An 18,264-nucleotide genomic window follows, 5' to 3' on the forward strand; every position below is an offset into this window, starting at 1 on the left:
TGAAAGACTTCTATGTGTAGCAGTAATAAGGATGTGAGGAAATCTGCTGCCTTGGGCTGGTCACAGATTCACAGGCTGTATTAATAGATAGGATTAGTGAATAAGAACAGGTCAGAAGGCTGCAAAGCTCCTGTCCCTTGAGATTTCCTTCCTTAGATTATCAGGCTCATTGAACAGCTTCCTAGAATACAGGGAGCAGAAATTGAAGGAAAGGCTGGAAACCATCTTATTTCACTGGGCATTTGGGACATACCAGGGGAAAAGGGCAAGTCCTGTGTCATAAGCTTTGCTGAAAATGTCTCTCCAGTTTTCTCCGCAGGCGCTGTGGAGGAACAACAACATCAGTTTTCTGAACAAAGAGACTCCTGTAACAGAACAAGGAGAGACTATTATAGGTTTCTACCTACTGACTTTAGGTATGTACCGTATCTCTGCCTGGCTTATGAAAAGAAGCTTCTAGTAGAGTTTGGTATAAAGTTCAAAGTGATTCCTTTGGTTTTCATCCATAAAGAAACAAGATGTTATAAAATGCAGCCTTTTTCTTCAGCTATACAGATCAAAGAGGTACAGCTTTCTTTTGTTAAAAAAATTAATAACCAATGCAAAAATGTTGAGAAGAAATGAATAAGATAAGCCCGTAAACTTTTAACTAATGTTCATAGAATTTAAAATGTGGGAAGAGAAAAAAATACCTTATCAGAAGTACATGATACTGTTGTGCCTTCTCCTTATGTCTCATTAGCACTGAATTACTGTTCTGTGATTTCCAGAATTTTGACTGCTGCCAGTCAGTTGGCATCCTACAATTATCTCCTGCAGAGACAAGAAATACAGTTCTGTAGTTTTTAAAATGTTGAAACTATTTGTACTGCTTTTGCTTTAAATATGTTCTAGGGACATAGAAAGAAAACTTCTTCAAACAGGTTCTATTAAAGATTTAAGTATTAGGACATCATCCCCTGTTAGTAGTCACAATACCCGGTGTTTATTTCAGTTCCGATGAAAGACAGCTGTTATAAATAATGTAATAAGGGCTTGGAAATGGAACCCGCTGTGAATTCTGATCCTAGAACAATTTTGTTTTGTTTGTTTAAATATTGTTTATTTAGAGCAGACTCATTGCAAGATGTAAGTAAACTGTATGAAATTTCAAAGAATGTAGGTTTACTCAATAATCAAAATTTCTAACCATACAACCTCACAGGAAAATAGCAGAAAAGATTACTTTTATTAAATCTGTTATTCTAAACAATATATAAAAAAATATTTATATTTTTAAACAATTGAGCTAAACAGATTTTCTTTTCTAAGTATATCACATATTGCAAATAGCCTACTAGCCCTCAGCTAATGCTGGAGAAAGATCTGTGAAAGTTACAATGTAAAATGTTAAGAATTTTCATATATTCATACAAGACTTTCTTCTTTACCTGTATGAACTAGGAAAAAAAGTAGTTGGGTTTGGAATAAAAAATAGAGATTCTAGTAGAAAAACGTATGCATCTGTCTTAGGAAACTGAGTTAAAAGAGTGTAAATAAGATAAGGCAGAGATGTTCTGATTTATCCCAGATCTGYTCATGTGTGTGCAACCCTTCACAAAAGTCTGGGAATTAGCCATGCCATCAGCTAATGAATTAATATTGTTTGCATTCAGGACTAGAAAGAACCCCTCGGGTCAACAGGCCAGTCCCCTGCTGTGATGATATGTAATCCCCTTCACAAAGTATCATGCTCCTTCTTATAACTGGCTGGGGGGGGGGGGGGCGGGAGTGTTACCACACTTCCAACTGACAGGCTGTTCCTGACTTCATTTCTTGGTGGTTTGAAGCCTTTTCATAAATTCTAAGCTGAAGTGGTACATGCCCCGTTTATACCTTTGTTGTTACACCTTTTCACTGAAATAATTTGCTGCCTGCAATTCATCTCCCATAGTTGCCTTGTATTTGTAGAGGAACAGTCATACCCCATGGTCAACCTTTGTATCCCTCTGCTGAGCAAATGAGGTTTGTTTGTTTGTTTGTTTTATCTTCTCTAACAATATTCTTTCCACTACCATTCTAGACTATCATGCTAGCAGCCTTTTGCACTATCCGTTCCAAAATAAATTCATTTTTCTTGAACAAGTAACCAGGATTGCATACAGCATCCAAGCAAGGTCTTTCCATTGCCATTAATGATATTTTTAACACTTCCTTTGCTCTCCTGATACCTCCTAGTATTGTCTTTGCATCACACTGGTAGTTCATACTTCTTCCTACGGTCAACTGACAGAGGTGTTATCCTCTGCTGCTTCCAAATGGTGACCCTACCTCCTGTAGCAAATACTTTTTTAGTACCTATGTGCTTGAGCTTTTACACTATTCTATTAAATTTAATTCATTCCTTATTACCCCAGTCTTCAAGGTCACCTAATTATTTTTATATGCCATTCAGTAATTCTATATTTTGATGGTTCTTGTCAGCTTTTACCAAGAATTTCATCCTCGCTATGGCGCCTTCTGTTTATGCCAAACATATCATGAATATAATCTCAGTTTTAAGACTGACATGGAGACAATTCATTAGTAATCTGCCTGACATATATTGTTCCCCTTCAGTTCCACATCCATTTTGCATTTTTTTCTATTCCTTACCTATCCAAGTAAAAAATAATAATTTTCAATATGATGGCTTATGAAATACTTATTTTAAAAAGTAGCTTAGAACTTCTACACCAATTTCTTTGAAAAATAATAGTATGGCATGAGCTACTTTTTGGAAGCCCTTATTACCTTATATCTTATTTTCCATTTTATAGCCAAATCTTTATCTTTCCTTGAAAATTTGGCTAAAGGACCTGCAGCAACAATGTTGAACCGTCAGATAACTGAAAGTATCTCTAAGTAAGGTCTCAAAGTAGTGAGAAAAATTGTATTGATGGCAATATTTCAGATCCAAAATTCACCTGCAAGAACTGTGAGAAAAGTATGCAGGAAGTGTTCCTCCTGACTGCTGCATCATGGTAGTTTTTGTTAAGCAGTAGGTATTGCAGAAAGAAGAAAAATAAAAGCACATTTTCCTTTTCCTTTGTAAATCCCACTCCCCTACACCCAAAATTTCTCCCTCTGCTTAAAGCTTATGATTCAACTTATCAGTCTTATAATGTCATTGATTCCCGTGTTTTATATCTGGAGACAATAGGACTATCTCAGTGTCTTCTTTGGAAGCAGTATGTTTTAATTCTTATGTTGTCACAAGAAAAGCTTGAAACTTCCCAGTTGGGTTTGTTTCTATTATAAGCCGCCATAATATCTTTCAAGTGAATATTTAGTATTGCTGTTGGGAGACTGCAAAAACAATCAATAGCAGATAAATTTTAAGGGAGAAAAAATTCCCTCATATCTTGATAAAAGAATAATTTTCAGGGTTTGTCAGCTGAAACACACATAACAAGAAAATAACAAGTTTTGGCAGGAATGTTTCAATCTTTTTTTTTCATTTATTCCAGCTTAAGATGTTGGAATTCAGCATTCTAATTCTCCCAAGCATCTCTCAAGAAGCAATCGGATACACTTTTCATTTCTTTTTTTATGGAAACAGAAAATGTAATTCCACTACTCTTACACACTATGTAAAAAATCAATATTTTTACACTTTATTGTTATTTAGCATTATATATCAAAGGMCTTTTGTTAGCAGTCTGATCTCCACCTGAGTTTACTTTTTCAAGTCTAATTTTGTCTGTTACAAAATACATGGCAGAAGAACTTGGTAAAACTGCAGTCCTATTATGATAACTTAATACAGCCACTATGTGGCTGCATGTGGTTAATACAACCACTTAATACAACCGCTTAGTGCTTAATACAGCCACTATGTGGTTGTATGCTTGTTGCTTCTTGATATTTCTAGATCCTTTTGTAAAGCTTATAAATGAACTTTTCATAACTGCTAGTCTTGAAACTTAACTCCAGATTAAAAACTCAAGTTGCATTCCTTGAAGATTGCATATAACCAGTAGAAACATTACTCCAGCTGAAATATAGTACAGCTCTGGTTAAAAGATAATGGAAGTAGGTATACCTTTTTGCAATGGGAACTTTAAGAAAAAAATCTACTAATAATGTATAAATCAGAAGAGCTTCCATATCTTTTTTTTTTTTTTAAGCTCTACTACCTCACTTCTGCAGGCGCTAACAATAAAAATTTACAGCTATTCATTTTATGCACACCAATAACTGGGTCTATCTGGGAAGCAGTGATGTGGCAGGGCAAAGTACTCCATTACACAGAGAGAGTCTTGCTCTTCAGGAAGCAGAGAATGAAGGTCAGTCAGTGTGTTACCTTCTGGTGTCTGCATTTCTCTAAGGAGGCTGGAAAGACAGTCTGCATTAGCAGGAGTCTAGGCACATTTACTTAAGCAGAGTCCCAAAGATGTTCGTATTTAATACTTCTGTTGTTTTGATGCCTATGGAAAACAGCTTCAGTGCTTCAGCTGTTATACTTCAGTAACTGCTAAAAGTCCTCTTCTCTTTTGAATCTAAACATGTCAGTGCAGCTTCTTGTAAATTCTGATGTACTTTTTCTACACCAAAGGGATGTATATAAGGGATATTAGCATTACCTAGAAGATGGGACTTCTCTGAATCTCTTCACCTTCATAAGATAAAGTCCAAAAAAATTAAGTTTCTTTGGCCAGGTCTTCCTGCAGTCACACATCTCAACAGAGGGTGTGAATATTCAAGAACCTTTTGATGAGTTGGGGCATCTTTATGTGTTCTCTTCTGGAGGTTCTCACATATCACAGATACCATGGATGCTATAAATGAAAGTACACTGATGGACACATACATTAGCCAAGCTGTATCAGATGCAGACAGAGGGCTTCTCAGAATACCTTATGGAAATCTGACTTCACAGCCCACACTGGAATAGGTATTGCACACTAACATTGCAAGCAAACCAGCATCAAAGTGCAAGAGTCATTCTGCTAATGAGAATGACTTTTGCAATCTCTGCACTGCTTGGGACACCCAAGTCACCATGCCACCATTTTCCTTGCTAATACTTTGGCTAGAGAACCAAAAGAGTGGGGAAAAAACTGCAATGACTTTTGCATAGCAGAGTGCCCTCACAGTGCAATCACAGAGGTTAGCTGAAGGCAATTGCTACAAATGCATTTCCTTTCGTTGGGTCAACTGCATCAGCATCCCCCTTCAGAGCAATCTGTTTTCCTTGCTCTCTCACATGTGCTCAGAACTGTCTTTGACAGACAGATGGAAACTAGTCCTATTGCTAGCATTACACCTGACCCCTTTTGTCCTTTGCCCTAAGTGGCTGCATTTATGTCCTTCAGAGAAAAAAACCAATTATACAATATCGTGAAAATTCCTTTTATAGGTTAAATCACCAGGTACAATTTAAAAGTGCTGTCCACAGGTACTAGCTAAGTCAAACCTAGACCAGGGAAAATACCAAAATGTGTTCTCTGTAATTTAATCAATTTGTTCTCTCTGCAAATATTCTCTTATATTAATTTGATAATGAATTAAATCATTTAATATTTTTATATTCTTTTAAAAAATATGAGAGAATATTTGTTAGAGAACAAATTCTGAATTCTCTTGAGTGTTTATATCAGAAAGGCATACTGAAAGCATTGCCCATCCAATCAGAAAACTGGAACAGACCATGTGACCCACACATGCCTTTAAATGGCACACGTTTCTGAATGGTGACAGTAAACTGTTATTTGACAAGTGACAGAAAAGGTGTTATTTTTGGACTTTACTTGACAGATAAATCTGGGAAGGTGGGAAAGGAAATAAGGTATTCACAGAACATTCATCCCGCAAACAGTCGCATTTATTGAACAAATAATCTCTTCATGCTTTGTCAAGTCTAAAACATGATGACTCTTCCTCCTGCCAAAATTGGCAACATGCCAGATAGGATATTGTGTACATATAATTAGTAGTGAAGATTAAAAGCAGGGCAGGGTCACTTCACAGCTGGAATAGTTAATGACAGCTTTGCAAATTCTCTAGATTTTCTCAATATTTTAAATGAAGTCTTCTGATCTGAAAATCTCTTGCAGCAAACCTCTTAAGATAGACACTTATGCCTGTACAGGTAGTTGAATCAGTAATTGACTTCATTCATGACTGCTCTACATCTAGATGCTCAATCCAATTTCTGTCCTAGAAATCAGGTCATTTGCCACTTGAAAAGTTAGCGTCATCTTTGTCATGTGACACTGAGCCTTCACCTTTTGCTGTCATTTCTTCAATTCTTTCATTTAAAGCTCTCTATATATTTTAAGCTGCAAATTGATGAGTTGTGACTTCCATTTTTTAAATTCAAAAATTCAAAATCTAATTTCATCCTGTTATTTTTTCTCTCTCTTGGGCACTTTTTATTATCTCGGTTGGAACCTGTCCTTTCTGTCCAGGACTACCTTAGGATTTGGAGCTTTTTGTTTTGTTTTTTTTTTCTAGATCATCTTGTGAGGGAACATTGCTGGCAGCCTGCAAAAAGCGAAACTAGTTCCTTCAATTGGTTCTCTTCTATCCTCTGTTTTATTGAGATGCCATCTGGTGACACCAATGCCTTATAGCACTTCAAGGTTCAGAGGTTTCTTTCCAGGATCTTTCTTTGTTTTTGATCTACCCAGATGCACATACTGCCTGCAGAGCAGTTGAGGAAGTTCCTGCCCTCACTGAGAGTGTCAGAGCTATTGCTCTATTTGCTCTGCCTTTTTTAAGGTATATTTTAAACTTTTTTTTCTACTATGCTCTCAGAGAGGTTTTGTTTTGTTTAAGTAAATAAGTCAGTATAGTCAGCAACCTCAAATGAGCACATCTGTCTGATGGGGCAGAGATCCAGTGTCCCATAGGTACTTCTCTGGTTGGTAGCGCTTTTGTGTGGCCACTCTGTTTGTCTCTAGTTACTCTATGGTATACCAAGAATTGAGTTTCTCCAGTTTTTTTTATCAGAATATTAAGCTGGTCTACTTCCAAGACACATTATGCATTTGAAGGACTGGAAACGGCAGTGCAGATTACCAACCTGCTTCTGTTAAAGGGAATTGTTGCTACCCTCAGAAGTGCTATGCACATAAGTGCTCTGTAATTTTATCTCCTTCAACAGGAGCTACCTCAGCCCCACCCTCAGTATCTGAATGTATTCTAAAGTGATCACAAACACTCCGCATCTCTGTCATCTAAAATATCTGTATTGTTGTTTTAGATGACTTTTTGCTCAGTTTCTTCCATTCGTTTTCCTTATGATACTTTAACAAAAAACTTCCCGAACTCTCCAGACTAGGGGGGCATTTGCTCTGTATATTCCCAGGAAGTACAGTGCATATGCATGAAATGTAGACATTTTAAGGCTAGCCCTCCTATCCATTACACTGCTTTGACAAATTTTTAGTGTTTACAAAGGAAGTTCTGTTTTATATTCTGTCTGCCATTTAGCAGACAATTGTATCTTAATATTGACAGGGAAAACATTCTCCTACCTACTGCCTTGAAACTGCCATATATTTTAGGAGGTAGAGTTAACATACACAAACAACCATCATGTTTGAATTGCAAACTATCCAAATGTATTTCCAAAGTAATCAGTCCTCTAGTCCCCTGCAGTGTTTCATTTTGTGAACTCCTCTGAATATTCAGAGGTGCTGTGAAATGTCATTATGCTGCCTCCCTCTTCAGTGCGTATATTCACCTCTTACTATTTCAATATACAGCATCCATATGCTGTGTTTTCTATTGCTTGCCCCTGGATAGAGGGCTACTGAGTAACACTTTTCTCCCTGATTTGGTATGTAATGTCATACCTGGGCACCAACTGTGGGGGAAAAAACAGCAGCTCGTGGGTTCCCAAGTTGCGGACACCCAAAAGAGGTGTTGTTTTGCTCCACATTACAAAAGCGAAGTGACCTCCAGGCCATCTGCGCTGCAGGCACAGAGCTGATTCAGGAGGGTGGACATGTGAGCGGAGAGGGAGCCTGGTGCTGCTCTGCTTGGCCAGCTACTTGTCCCTCTCCAGCAGCCACCCTGCAGCTATCCTCATAACCAGCTAAGCCCCACTTGCAACAGTGAGTGAGATGCTTATGAACAAACATTTTATTGAAGTCATTAGTTTTCACTTCTACATCATTTCAGAAAGTGAGATGCAAGCCACCCAGGTCTTACACTGATCAGTAGAGCAATGGCCACATATATTTTGAAAAACTAGCCTCTCCAACTGAGTAGGCCACTGATTTGTACCAGATTCATCTCCTTTCCCTGTGTTTTCCTCTTGAAATTAGACTTGTGCAAGTCAGGCATCTCTTTGTACCTGAGCTGTCAGAGAGGACACAACATTCTTTAAGAATTGAAAAAAAAAAAAACTTCAAAGCTTCTGAAAGATCTGCTCTAAATGTTCTTTTCATATAGACTAACGTGCATTACTGCACAAAATATTCCCAGCACGGACAATACATATCACAAGGAGAACCTAGACTGTTTTGAGAGAAGCAACTTAATCTCATTAACTGAAAAGGGCAGTTCCTCTCTAGAGAAGACTAGTAAAGCTACTCTCTGGTACGTGCATGAACTTTTAATATTCATTATTGTATATAGTGTACCTAAACAGCTGCAATTTTGGCAGAATTTTCTGTAGTCTCTGCTCCACTCACCAATCTTTCCTCCTTCCTTTTTCAGCCAGAGGAATGTTTCATGGGTCTTATCTGTCTACTCAGGGGAAAACAAACAAACCAAAAACCCTTTTCCAAGTCTTTAAATGGTGGTTCTTCAACAGAAAAATGTATCTTGCCACACCAGCTCTTTATGGTTTTTCAGTTTTATTGCCAGAGTTCCTGCTTCTGAAAAGTTCCTGGCTTCTTAAAAAGGCTTCATACATATGTTTTACAGTGGATAAGATAAACTAGTTTAATTTGTTTCTAATGGAATACAGGGATAATGTTAGAAGAGGCATCACACATCTACATACTGAACTGCTTCTTGCTTTATTTTCTTTTTGATTTCATGGATTTTAATTTTTTTCAGGTTGGCTGTCTTGGCTTGGGAACAGCATTGTGATTTTTGTCCTGTATAAACAAAGAGCTCTTCTGCAGCCCACAGACTACCTCACATTTAACTTGGCGGTATCAGATGCTAGTATCTCCGTGTTTGGTTATTCACAGGGGATCACTGAAATCTTCAATGTCTTTAGAGATGATGGATTCATTATCACATCGATATGGACTTGCCAGGTAAGACTGGATTACATGTAGGAACACTTAATTAAACAAAATAAGTACAGCTATTTCTGTGTATGTGCTGTATATAAATAACCAGGCAGGACTAAAAGAGTGAAGATGAATACTGAGCAACCTTTCAAAGAACAGCGTTGAGTTTTTTACATCCATAAATCTGCATGTCTGATCAGTTCTTGACCAATTTTCAGTGATTTTTGCTACCACAAAAATCCACCCTCTCAACATGCTGACTGATGCTATTAAGTATTGCTCTGCTCCTTACAAGGGGATTCTATAAATCAGTGATTCATTATTTGTTTTGTAGGAGAGGGTCTATGAACCTAAGAGAAGGTTTAATGCAAATTTCACAATTATTGCACAAAAAATATCCTTCACTATAGCATGGTTACAATTCGACTCTTGTCTCCTCTGTATTCTTGCAGTTATTCAAGAATACTAATACTGATCAGTTCAATCCACAAATACCATAAGAGAGGATTTATTAGTAAGTCAGCCCAAAATTTCACTTTCCAGGGGGATTTAATCTTGGTTTTACATTTCAACAGTAATACTTCTCCTTTTATTTACTTGTTTTCTTCTCCATAGTGGAAATTATATCCTTTTTTCTTTATCTTGCTTGGATCAAAAGTGCATTTGTAGAGTGTTCTATTATTGCACTTGAACTTGTTACGTTTTGGAAGGTATTTCAGACATTTAAACTAAAAGGGAAAAAAAAGACAGTGAGTTGGCTAGAATTTGTGTTTCTGGAGGAAGTCTTGCACATTCCTTCCTTTCTTCCTTACTTTCCTTCTCAGGTATTCACCAGATAGTATTCTGTTCCTTATAGTTAACAAGTCTTTCTTTTTCTCCACATGAATGGTAAGAGATTCTAACTTCATCTATTCGCAATAGTTGTTTCTTTATTTGACTTCATTTCATTGCTACCAGTCATGTTGGAAGCAAAGACATAGGCTCTACTTTCCTCAGCTCCTTGCAATCCAGCCTGRCTGCTGACACTTTAACATTTGACTCAAAGCAATGTAGGCTACTACTTGATAAAGCGCTGTATAGAGCAAAGCCTTCTCATTTTGTGTGATCACTTTATTATTGGTCAGTCTCATCAAACACAGCACTTAGGTATACTGGTATATTTTAGCATGCAGCTACTTGTATTGAGTCTGTTGTAACTGTTCGTATGGTTAATCTTATGCTTAAAGTCTTTCTTGGTTCAGGGCCTAAGGTAGGATGAGTGACTTCCTTTCTTTATTACATGATCATCCCTGAACTTGGAGGCAACTTTTTGCTGGAGAAATTGGAAAATATTACTATTGCTAATTCTGAAAAACGCACACCTGCCTAGAAGGAATATAAATATGTCCCACAGATACATAGGCACAAGCTTGGCTTACTGGCTCTTTCAGTAACACCTGTGAGAAAGGTTATACTCAGTGTGAGTGTCTGTTTCATGAGGCAGTCAGAAACCTGAAAATGACAGGATAGCCTATGGCAAGGTTTAAGCAAGATCATGATGAAGGAAAAGGCAGAGAGAAATAATCCTCTTGCATTTTTTATTTATTTTTACTTAGAGAGGAGGTTGAACTACTGTGCAACATAATTGGGAGAACTTTTACAGCTTGTGTCTCCTTCCCTTCAACACAAAGGCTTAGTCTGCTCAGAGAGGAACATTTCCCACAGAAGACTGATTAACCTAAAAGCTGTAGCTTGAACTCACAAAATGTTTGTTTTCTTTCTCAAAATACGTATGCCTATACCCATGTGGCAGAAAAGGATTTATCAAAAGGAATGTAATTACTTCCTCAGCAAAATACCRTAATTTCACTAATGAGAACATCTACAATTGCATTTTAAGGTCTATTGAGGAGAAACTTCAGGACACCTCTTTAATTTTCTTTATTAATGGAAGCCTTTGAAGTCATCAGGAAAACAGAGAGATACCTGCAAACAGTAAAATTCACACGCAACCTCAGAATTAAAGAGATTCCTGTTTTGCCCTGTGTTTCAAGCAATAATGGTCCTATGATTAAGAAATGAAAAGTGAAGTCTGGATCTCTGGGTTCAATCCCAGCTTTGCCACAGACTTCCTGTGCGAGACAGGGTAAGCCACTTTGAATGAAATCCTGAACTCAGATCAGTGGCATAACATAAAATTTGCAACCCAGCTGGTGGGAAGAGGTAACTTTAAATGGCCATTCAGCTTTTCAAATCAAAGCTCTTCCAGAGCCTGAGAAGTCCCTGACATTTTTTGTATAGTTTATAGTCTTGTCTGTGCTATGGCTGTTTTTGGGGGGCTGCCATATAAAACACAGCACACACAAGAATCAACACTTCGTGGTCCGCTGTATCCATACCTCTTCATTTGCAAGGGAGTTTTCTGAGAGCAGCCTTATGGCTTTATCCCACGCTCTTTGTGCCTGGGAGTTCTTTGGCCGACTAGGACTATTTAGAGTCTCTTTATGGAGCTCCAGCATTTTTTTTCAGATGTGAAAAGACTGAGATGGAAGTAACAATCATGCCCTTAATCTGGCTGTGCTTGAACTGCCTTTAAAAGAAGAGAAGTGGTCCTTAACAGTTTTGGGATACCCACATAATCTGTTGATCAGGGTATGTTAAGTAATTTTAGTTGGATCTCCTAGTTTTAAACAGCATCCATTTGCAAAATTTAGATATCAAACAAAGTTCAAAGCTGTTGAGATCCAAAGATTTAGTTCAGGACATTAGTGACACTTGGCTTTTCTAAAGAAACATTGATTTGTAAAATATTAAAGTTACTTCTTTGGTAATCCTCAATAGGCTCTAAAAATTAAAATTCATCATTTCAGGAACTGATAATGCATTCATGCTAATTAAAAATTAATGGCACCTTTGTTTATTGATGTATTAACAGAAACCTGTGCAGAGATAGGCAAAAACAGTAGTTTGATTTCACTTACAAGGGGGTGAAAAAAGAGATACAGCAACAGGATCTGGTATTTTACAGGAGCAAATGAAGGCATAATCTGTCTCATGATAACTAAAAATGTTCTTAATGGCCACAAGTTTCACCATCATTGCATTTGTAGAAATCAGCATTTCTACTTCTGCAGAGGTACTCTAGGCTTACCTGTGCAAAGAAGTTCACTCTCTGTTCTGTTGTAAGTATTGTAACTATTTTAGACAAAAAAAAAGTTAAAAAAAAAGAAAAAGCTTAAAAAGAAAAAGTGGAGGAGTTACAAATTAAAATATTGTTTCTACCTACCTAGCGCACTTTAGTCTAATACATGTTAATTTGAAAATGATAGTATATATACATAATATACCACTTGTATGCATGTGGTTAAAATTTTTAAAAAGGATTTAAACATCTGAGTAGAATTTAAGTGGAAAAATACATCTAAAGCATTATTTCTAATTCCCTCTTGCAAATCAAGACTTCCAGTACAGGAGCAATTCAACTCATAGTTCATGTAAGGACGAGGACATTTACAATTATTTGATCAGATTCTGATTTCTATCACAGAGATGTAAATCCAAGCAATTCTATTTCTTGTAGTGAACCTGTACCATCCATTTACCAGCATCCAAGAAGATCAGAATACAGCCCATTTTCTTGGCAGAATGTGTAAACAAATGGCTCAGTGTCAAAGTTTTAAACAAGCATGCTCTGGGTGAGAGATTGGATAAATATTTCTTTAGAATTATTGCATGTAAATAACTGTGCTAAGCAGAATGCATCACATAAGAAGTTCTTTTTACTGCTTATTGAACATCTCCACTAACTTTTAATTTAAAAAGGGAAAAGCTAAGAGAAATCTGGAAAAGTCAATTTTCAGTCTGAATGAATACTTTGAGCTGGTTGTGAATTGCTGAGTGAAAAGCAGGATATATTCAACAACAGATCCCTGTTTCTGTCAAGTTTTTGTTCTGTGTTGGGAGTCTCAAAAATAAGTTTAAACTCTGGCATTCTTCTTCTTTATTATTAAGTTTGTCAAAACAGAAGGTAGTAATGAAAGGTAATGTTTGTTAAGATATTTCATAATTTATGGGAGTAGCATGGCTATTTTTAGTTTTTTAGGAGAATACTATAGAGAAATAGTGGAAAGCTTCTGGGCATAAAAAAGATGTGTATGTTTGATACAGTAAGTGCATGTTATCAAATTATTCTTCAGATCTAAGACACCAAGGTTAGAGTCTAGTGGAAAAAAAATAAATAATTTTTTTGTCTTTGGTGCTGCCCCACAGAGCTGGTAGGTTTGTCTCACCCTGGCCAGGCTAGATGCCAGGAAGCTAAAGACCATGCTTCTGTGACAGCTTTTCTAAGTCAATATCTGTTTGGTGTCCTAACTTCTCTTGAATTCCTCTGAAAATAATAAGGATCACAATCTGGGCTGTTAAACGTGTAAATACTGCTCTTTCATCAGCATGGCCAGTGTGTTTTCCCTAACTTGGTTCATTCTGCTGAGTCCTGAGCTGCCTCCCTCTGGCCTTCCACCATTGTCCGTTTGACGAAGCATTTGTTCCTATGTGATTAGTCAGCTTCTGCTGTCGGCTGTACTTAGGGAAACTACTTTTCCAAGCTAGCCTGTCATTTCTCTTTACCTCATGAGTTCACCTACCTTAATCTACCTATTTTCCTTTCCTCTGTCTTGGGTCRTCTTCTCTGCCCTCAGGTAATATTTTTTTTTAATGTAAGGTTTACCATACCTGGTTTGTCCTGGTTAGAGGGAGCAGGGATAAGAACTACAGATATTTCTCCTCATTCTGAAACAGTCTAGTCTGTGAAAACTCTCTATTAAAAAAAGAAAAAGTATCTTCAGAAAAAAGGACCATCTCATTGCATACCTGCTGAATGGGATGCATATGTGCCTGTTTTCTCTTCCTCTGTGCGGAAGAAGAACTTGTGTTCTTCCCCATGTAAAACATTTTTTCTTTTGGGAGATTTGAAGGAGCTCTGTTTTCAGAAATGAGGTTTCATGGTTGGTCTGTATCCAGCTACTGCCCTCACTGACTATTCTGTACAGATACAGTTTTCCAGGGATGGCTTTCTGACTCTCTCATATTTTTCACTTCTTGTTTATCCCTTCCCTGCTCTACCAATGTGTGCCAGTTCTGATCTGGAGAGAGGGATGACTGCCAGTCTTTAGCACATTCACTTTTTTGCCGCTGGTAAGATTATCAGCAAGTCAACCGATTTATATAGTGAAGTTCAGGTCAGCGAATATAAGCCAGTGACTCAGAGCCATCTATCACCCACTGACCATATTTCTAGTTAATAGTTACCTCACCTCAGCATATATTTTTGCACATTCCATAAGCTTTTCCTTCACGTTCTGCTGAATTAGAAGTTGCAATGAAATCTGCAAATAAAGTTGCAAGCACATGTGCTTTCTGTTAGTGGGGACCCTGCCCACCTTTATATATATATATATAAACACATACACACACACACATATATATACCCCCCATACATACATACATACATATATATATATATATATAAAAATAAAAGATGTAAAGATGTGTGCCAAGTGTGAGCGAAGGGTTATGAAGTAGATATCTCCAGGTCACTGTATTGTCACAGACGTACTTGCTAGTGTTACTATCACAGACACACTTACCTTACTTTAAAGCTCTTTCAGTGTAGGTGTTCCTCTGTCCATCTGGCGAGCCGGGTGTTGTCAGAGCATCCTAACAGGTCAGGCTCTGCACAGAAGCAGCCTCAGGAACAAGAACAAAGTGTTCAACTTTTATCTATTAGCTTAGTGAGCAYCACATTTCAGTTACATAGCTTGCCTGAGGGGGTTCAACCCACACCGGCTCTCTCCCAGCAGCCTGCCCTAACCATCCCACCAAGGGCCATTCTGGAAGGAGGGGCTTTCATCCTCTTTTGCTGAAGCTGTTCTGCTTTTGTAGAATAATTAAGTATTCTCTGAGCAACCGAGGGGAGCTGGAGAGAGATGACTGTCTCACCCAGTGGCTGGGTTCTTATGCAGCAGTGAGGAGACCCAGTTTTGAGTCCTGCACTCTTAACGTTTCAGTGCTTTATACACTGCTTCCATATTCATCTGGTGTATCCTGGACAGACACACTTGGCAATGTAGTGAGCACAACATTGCACGGACTTATTGTTTAACTGTGTGCACTTTGTTATCGTAAATTCACTTGTGCACGGTTTGTCTGACTCTTTCTCAAGCACCAGACCTGTGGCATGTGTGCATCCTAAAAGGGTGCTGGATGGCCAGAAAGTCCAAAATCTTCTAGAGGTACCATGTCTACTGTGCATGCATTGAGGAGTATGTGACCTGCGGAAATCCCTGGGATTTCTAGCTCCCTAACAGCCTTTTTTGAATTGTGGTGCTGTAGCTGATGAAGTTGCCAGCTAAATCCCAGACAAATTTAGATCTCTCAGAAAAGCTGGATGTCCAATAGCCGTGCTTTAACAATACTGCAATAAACAAAAAGAATTGATCCTTCAGTGTAGCATACTCCTAGATTATGAGTATTTGTGACTATAAATAATGTAGTACTTAGAATTTAATCTCATTCTAAAAAATTAAAACTTGATGTGGCCTAATGTGAAACTCCTATTTTAAAAATTAATTATTTTTCCCTCCCATTATTTTCATTGCTATTATGGTATTTTACCTTTTACTCCAGTGTTTAACCAGGTATTTTTGTCCTTTCCAACAGTCTAACATGAGATTTTCAAAAAACCCCACAGAGATCTGAAATCTCAAATCCTGTTAATTTCTCTCGGGAACAGAACCTTGGCAGGGCTTTGTATGTCTTAACTGGATGTTTAATGATAATGTTATAGAGTCTGATATGAAAAGTGAGCCTTCATTTCAGTGCTCATCACTCAGTAATATATTTTGAATTTATAAGGAAATAAAAAAAATGACGTTGGATCTGACAGAACTTTTGCTGGTAGTTGACAAGAGATGTATGATTATATATGGTTTACATATGTCCTTTTTTCCCAGCTACTTAAATCCTCTAAAAATGCATTAATGCCAACATTTTCAAATGAAATGGGCTAGTAGCAGGTCCTTAAAGCTCTGTTGAGTCTTATAAAACAGTGGTCTGATTGTGTGTCGTGTCTAATGCTTACAGTTTCCATTGTACTCAACAGGTTTTATTAGCGATCAGTACCCTACAAAGCAGTTCATTTATATTTAGAAGTCTCACTTCAGAATCAGTGGCTACCTACTAAGCCACCTGTTCTGAAAATCTTGCATGAAGGCCATTTCTGTTTTTGGTTTTTTTTTTTTCTCCATATTATTAACCCTTTAGTTGCCATAAGAGTCTTTTATGTCTAAAGAGAGGAGGATGAGTTCCTGAAACATTTGACTTACTAAGATGTGGTTTGTACAGAAATTACCTGAGAACACCTTGATTCCTTGTATGGTGTAGGACTCCCACGGGATCCAGATGCCTACCACACCTTATAGCAGCACAGCAAAATAGCAGGGAAAACATGTGGATATAAAAATGCATGGTTAGCCTGCTGTGTGAAAAAAATACATGAAAGCCTGGTCATTCACTGTGGATATTTTTAACTATCTTTCTAATCTTTTTGCTCTGCCTTTCTAATTCTTTCATTTTGCTCGCTAGATCCCTGTGTTTGAAGAAAGGGAGAATTAGCTAGACTATCAACTCTGTTGACTCAGTCTGTGATGTTGTGTGTTTATAAAAGCCAAGACAGAGTTTATATATGTGGTATAATATTTCTTCATGATCTGGGTGAGATGACTGAGCAGTGGTAGCTCAGCAGTCAATGTGACTGGGTGATTAAGGCAATGGCAGATGGAAAGGACCAAAATGGAAGCTCATGGGCTTCCTTTCAGCTGCTGGTATTTGGGAGATTGCTGAAGAAAACAGGTAAACAGCATCAYTGCATCCCACTGTCTCTGTTGCATTGTTCATCAAACATCCTCCAGTACAACCACTCATCTACCTTACTCCATTCATCCACTCATTTTTCCCTTCACCAAATCATCCCACTTTTAATTCATTCCATATGTAAGAAGTAGCCTTTGCATGTCTCTCCCCCACCATCTCTCCCTCTCATTCTCCCCATCAGCTGTCCATATGCCTACCCTATTTACCACAGAGCTCTTGATCATAAAACCTAGACAAAGCCACGACACATTCATCTTCGTCCCTAGCAACGCCTGTCGAGGTGGGTGAGGGTTTTCTCCTTCCCTCTCTCTCTCCCAGCTGGCTACAGGGAGAGGTAGTGATGGGTCCCATTACTGTTCTTGCCAACAAGACAGCACTCGTATCACTATTCCTCCATGTTTTTCTCCCTCCCTGACTCTCTCTCTCTCTCTCTCTCTCTCTCTCCCTCTCTCTCTCTCCAGGGAACCATCTGCATAGACACACCTTGAGTTCACTAGCATTTGTGCACAATGGAGCAAAAACACAAGTACCTTAATCCTCAGTACTGCTTTCTGCAGCAGACTAACATTGGTGGAGGTTTCTGGTCCAAAGACTGAGCTAGCTCAACCCTGCTTGGTGTGTAAAAATCTCACAACATCACTGTATATCCCATCATCCAGGACTGTAATTCTAGGACTGAAGTTGGGACAGAGGAAAACAGACCTTTTTTCAAAATCATAATAGTACAGGAATCTGTTCTAATGTCTACTTAGCTGCAAAATGGTCAGCTATCTACCTATGAGCTGTAGAAATTGAACAAAAGAAATTAAAGAGCTAAACAGATTAAACCAAATGTAAAAAGGGACTGAGAAATAGTTATTGCATATCTCAGCACAGTATTGTGGTATAATATTCCTGGAATTTTACTTATATATAGCTTATCGTTTCTGACATTTTGGTAAGATGAAAATAACCCAAAGTCAAATCATGGAACTAGCACTAAGAGCATTAACAGATAAAACAGGTGTTAAAGGTGTTGAAGAAAAGCTGTGTAACATTAGCTACGTATTCAGCTCACTTTAACACCCTGGCGGCTGTGAAAAGGCAGATACAGAGACTGATCTATAAAGCAAAGTCAAAAAAAAGGTGCCCTTTTCTT

The 18,264-nt window shown here is 37.8% G+C and overlaps 1 protein-coding gene across 1 annotated transcript in view; it reads left to right on the forward strand.

Annotated features, from left to right (window-relative positions):
* Positions 1-290: 290 nt before the first annotated feature.
* LOC112973403 (opsin-5-like) overlaps positions 291-18,264 on the forward strand; it is a 33,554-nt gene continuing 15,580 nt past the window's right edge. Inside the window, 2 exon segments of the mRNA XM_026081260.1 lie at positions 291-416; positions 9,037-9,242. Of these exon segments, the coding sequence (XP_025937045.1) occupies positions 296-416; positions 9,037-9,242 (327 nt within the window). The 5' untranslated portion in view covers positions 291-295.

Source organism: Apteryx rowi, unplaced genomic scaffold (genome assembly GCF_003343035.1).
Source record: "Apteryx rowi isolate R43461 unplaced genomic scaffold, aptRow1 scaffold_54, whole genome shotgun sequence".
Classification (NCBI taxonomy): Eukaryota; Metazoa; Chordata; class Aves; order Apterygiformes; family Apterygidae; genus Apteryx; species Apteryx rowi.